This window comes from Vigna umbellata, chromosome 1 (assembly GCF_029865625.1).
Source record: "Vigna umbellata cultivar VRB3 chromosome 1, Vumbellata_1.0, whole genome shotgun sequence".
NCBI classification, from domain to species: domain Eukaryota; kingdom Viridiplantae; phylum Streptophyta; class Magnoliopsida; order Fabales; family Fabaceae; genus Vigna; species Vigna umbellata.
In genome coordinates this window covers 21,767,469-21,772,139 of record NC_142165.1, presented here as the reverse complement: position 1 = coordinate 21,772,139, position 4,671 = coordinate 21,767,469, and the positions used below count along the sequence as shown (strand labels likewise).

Genomic DNA, 4,671 nt, shown 5'->3' with positions numbered 1-4,671 from the left:
TCTGTGTGAAAGTTAAGAGCTTGTGTGGATTCGGTGAATTTCTTATTGAAATGAGTTTTATACTAATTTTCTCCTGTTCAAAAGCTTTCATTTTTAATTTAGTCATCTTTGTAGGGACTACAAGGGATTAAAAAAACAGAAGATATTAAAATGATGTATGCAAAGACTAAAAGGTTTACAAATGATCTAGTTAAGGCCTGAAAAGTGATTATGTTAAATAGAGAGATTAAAAGTGTGAATTTTTATAACTACAGGACCAAAAGAATGATTAAACTTTTTTCTTTCTCCGATCTGGTGTTGGAAACTTCGGAATACGTGGCACTCCTTTATCTCCATTTGATCTGTTTTTCTCTTGTATCTCAACTTAACTTGTTATCACTTCGCACTTTTGAAGCTGCAGTTTCAGTTTTGATATGTGATTAAACTGTTCAATATATCATAGTTTTTCAGATTCATTTCGGGTGTCATGTTGTAATATGTAATTTATGGATGACAACAATCTATGAATATGCTCTAGCTGTCAAATAATTACGTATATTTTGAATTCTTTTTATGTTTCTTCTGTATCCTAAGGGCACTTGATTAAGGCCAAAATGAATAGAGAAGGAAAGTAAAGTTCCACCACGTTTACATTTGTTACACTATGCAATTTGTTGACATGCTAAGTCTTATATACAAGAGTCATTGTGTACACCTGCATGTTCAAATGTTAATAATTTTATTTGATTAGCTGTCTTGGGATTTGTTCAATCTTCTGATTTATTCAATGAATATTACACTTTCAGTTTCAACAATGTCTAAAGAAGTTGTTGATGATCCTTCAGCTGCTCCTTTTGAGTTTGAGATCTTGGATAGTGATTCTTACATTGTTAGATCTGTTAGAGCCTCAACCAATCGTGCAAATCCATGGATTGAACCTGAAAGGCTGAAACTTAGACACAGAATTGGTAGAGGCATCTTTGGTGATGTTTGGTTAGCAACTCATCATCAGTCAACTGAAGATTACGATGAGTACCATGAAGTTGCTGCTAAGATGTTACATTCAATTGGAGAGGATCACATGATGACTGTTATAGAAAAGTTCAATGAATTGTATTTTAAGTGCCAAGGAGTTGCTAGCATGTCCTGGCTGCATGGAATTTCCATCTTAGAAGGAAGGGTTAGATTATAACTGTTGTTCATCAATGTTTTGGAGATTCTTAGCTATCTCTTTTACTTGTAGCTGGCTTACTTGTTTGTTTTTGTTCATAGATATGCATCATTATGAATTTCTACGTGGGTTCAATTGGTGACAAGATGGCAGGACTCAAAGAAGGAGGGATTTCATTGCATGATGTTTTAAGGTGATGTGTTTTCAGTTTGTTCAGTGAATAAGCTTTATCATTTTCTGTAAATAGCAGGAGGCGGGAAAAGCAGATTGATACTATGTGCATGTTACTGGCTGCAGGTATGGAGTCAATCTGGCTCAAGCTGTTCTGGAACTTCACTCTCTAGGGATCTTCATTCTTAACCTTAAACCATTCAATGTTATTCTCAATGAGAACGATCAAGCAATTTTAGGAGATTTTGGAATTCCTAGTCTTTTGCTTGAATCCTCATTCTTAAGCACAGGTATGGATAAGAGGCTTGGAACACCAAATTACATGGCTCCAGAGCAATGGGAACCTGAGGTCAGAGGTCCTATATCATTTGAAACAGATTCTTGGGGGTTTGGTTGTACCATTGTCGAAATGTTGACTGGTAATCAACCTTGGTATGGATGTCCTGTTCCCAGAATATACCAGTCAGTTGTTGAAAAGCATGAAAAACCCAATATTCCCGGTGGCCTTCCTTCTTCAGTTGAGAATATCCTCAGTGGATGCTTTGAGTATGATTTGAGGAATCGCCCTTTAATGGTGGACATTCTGAGTGTCTTTCAAAGGTTTGCATATATTTTTTATAGTATCTACCTTGAATTTTTCTGTGACTATGTGAGGTTTTGAATTGGGTAATTTCATACAGTTGTAGTTCTGTTGGGTTTGATGCATTCTATTTAGTTGCATTTATTTGGTGAGGTTTATGTGTGAGAAGGTCTAGTGTAGGGCGCATATGCATTTATCATGGATTTGATCCTGACCATTCAATCATAGATGAATGGCTACGTTGCCACTACTAGATAAACATGTTTGCTCCCCGTTTGAGTTGGCATTATAGTCACTGAAAGGGCACTGACATTTTGATGGGGAGTTCCTTGGATTAGTCTGAGTTCATGTGAAGAATTCCGTGAACATTATGAACATCTTCAACTCTTTTACAAGTGAAACTAGTTTTAGGGTAACTTCTTTAGGATGGTGCAGATAGTATGTTGTAATGGGGCAATGCGATTATCAATAGTCATATATCATGGATAATGTGTGGGAGTAGATATGGGGTTGCTAATATACTCCCCCTTGGTGGGGTGTGTTAATAGAGGACACTTGGATTTATTAAATACTCTCAAAGGTAGCTTAATCTTTTTTGGTCAGTAAAAGGTGTAGCTTGATGACATTTCCTATTAGGGTGTGCCCAAGTCGGAAAGTATCTGTTAGAAGGAACAAAAATGGCTCAAAGAATCAAGTGGCTGGCATGTATTTGTTAGACCATGTTTGTTGCTTAGCTCTCTCACTGCAATAGCAGAGGTAGGATAAAACTCCTATGTAACCTATTTCACACTGATGGTTTTCTTTTTCCTGAAGTCACAACCTTATGTAACCTATTTTGGTATGATTTTGATATGATATGACTATTCATATTATATGAATTTATTACTCACATGAGGATGAGATTGGTCAGAAATATATGATGATTTACCACATCAGAATTGCAATGGTCCCACGGGGATTCTCAGATAGTAGTTCGTTTCGTGCTAGAAAGAAATAGTGTGGGATATGATGGTGCAGTAGTTAGTTTTTATACATTTTCAGTGCCAAGAACTGGTAACCATTTTCATGTATATTTATGAAAATCTTTGTTCTATTTGTTTTTTAAATTCCATGAATCAATTACATACGCACACCACTTTACAACACTGAAATATCCAATTGTATGCATCTTGCCTTGCAGTGCTCTGAATGAATTGGCCAATGATGGAGAATGGAGATATCTGGGAAATGTGAAAGTTAATCCAAAATCAGATAGCACTGGCTACACAGAGTGGTTCCTTTCAAAGGATCATCTTCAGGTGGGTGACATGGTCCGAACTAGAAAGCTTCCCAATTCATGCAGACCTCAAAACATGGACATCCCAGAAGGAACTGTTGTCAGTTTAGAGTCTAACACAGATCACAGGTTCGCCCTTGTGAGGGTCCATGGCAATGAAGACCCTATCAGAATTCATGTATCATCCCTTGAACGTGTCACGTCTGGATTGGTAGCTGGTGATTGGGTATGTTTGAGGGAAGAAAACGAGAAGCACTCACATGTGGGCATTCTACATGCCATCAACCGTGACGGTAGTGTATCTGTTGGATTTCTTGGGCTGCAAGCTCTCTGGGACGGAACCTCTTCTGATGTGGAAAAGGTGGAACCTTTCTGTGTTGGCCAGTTTGTGAGACTCAAAGACACCGTTTCGTGTCCTCGATTTGAGTGGCGTCGCAAAAGGGGCGGCGCCTGGGCTGCTGGCAGGATCTCATGGATTCTTCCGAATGGAGGTTTGGTTGTGAAGTTCCCAGGGATGCTTCCTTTTGGCAATGAATCAAACACCTACTTGGCTGATCCCTCTGAGGTTGAAGTGGTTGAGTTCAGGACTTGTCCAGGGATCATAGAAAAGTATGAACATTTAGAGGATCATCACTGGGCAATTAGACCAGTTCTGGTTGCATTTGGTCTATTCACTGCTTTCAAATTTGGCATACTTGTTGGAAAGAAAGTGAGGAGGAACAACAAGGTCAATGCAGTAGAAATTGAAAGTCATTATCAGAATGCCAATTCTGCTACAACAACTTCTACCACCACAATGAGATCTTCAAATGCTGCAAAACAAGGCAATGGAACATGGGTTCCTTCAGTTGCAAGTATAATTTTTAAGGAAGTTGGTAACTCATCCAACAGTCGGTAGTTTTTGTTTATGTTTTTATGTTTTTGTTTAGTGTTTCTTAACCAAAACAACTACTTAATAATATTATGGAATGGTAGGTACTAAATGCAAGTGTAGATGAGAGTCATAAGGTCTGACTCAGAATCTTGACATTTGTACATATCCTGCAAGGATTAGCTCTGTATATTAAAAAAAACTCATGATTTCCTTTACGAAAATCATTTCATACTTTGAATTCCATTTACCATGAAAAAGTCAAATTTCTCAACATATTAAAAAAGTTATCATCGGTTAATTCTCTCACATTCTAAAAAACGTATTTAAACTTTTAGAGATTTTTCCTATGAATGGTTTAGTGTTAATTTTTTTTAGCCTACCCCTATCAGGTTTTCTTATAGTTTGAACCAATTCATCATCCTCTCTAGTATTAGAATATTCTCTCTCATAAAGTATACTAGTTCATTTAGAAGTTATTTTTAATTCCTTTAAACAAACGAGTCTCCCTAGATATAAAAGAATTATGAATTACAGTTGAAGTTGAATCTAATTATTGTAAATCTTGTAAATAATTCACAATGGGAGTGTCATCTTCCAAAGAAGGTTTACCCGTCAAAAAA

General features: G+C 36.9%; 1 protein-coding gene across 1 annotated transcript; it reads left to right on the top strand.

Moving 5' to 3' along the window:
* The first annotated feature begins 766 nt into the window (after positions 1-766).
* LOC124827945 (protein KINASE OF THE OUTER CHLOROPLAST MEMBRANE 1-like) lies at positions 767-4,282 on the top strand. The gene is made up of 4 exons (XM_088100325.1): positions 767-1,159; positions 1,252-1,343; positions 1,448-1,921; positions 3,082-4,282. Exons 1-4 carry the CDS (start codon positions 767-769, stop codon positions 4,073-4,075), a joined length of 1,953 nt encoding a protein of 650 aa, XP_087956451.1. The 3' UTR covers positions 4,076-4,282.
* Positions 4,283-4,671: the final 389 nt, after the last annotated feature.

What these genes read in the sequence shown, in the direction of transcription:
- LOC124827945 (XM_088100325.1), top strand. Translation starts at nt 767, where the DNA reads ATGAATATTACACTTTCAGTTTCAACAATGTCTAAAGAAGTTGTTGAT. An exon ending in TTTCCATCTTAGAAGGAAGG is followed by an intron (nt 1,160 to 1,251) that starts GTTAGATTATAA and finishes TTTTGTTCATAG; the next exon opens with ATATGCATCATTATGAATTT. An exon ending in TCATTGCATGATGTTTTAAG is followed by an intron (nt 1,344 to 1,447) that starts GTGATGTGTTTT and finishes TACTGGCTGCAG; the next exon opens with GTATGGAGTCAATCTGGCTC.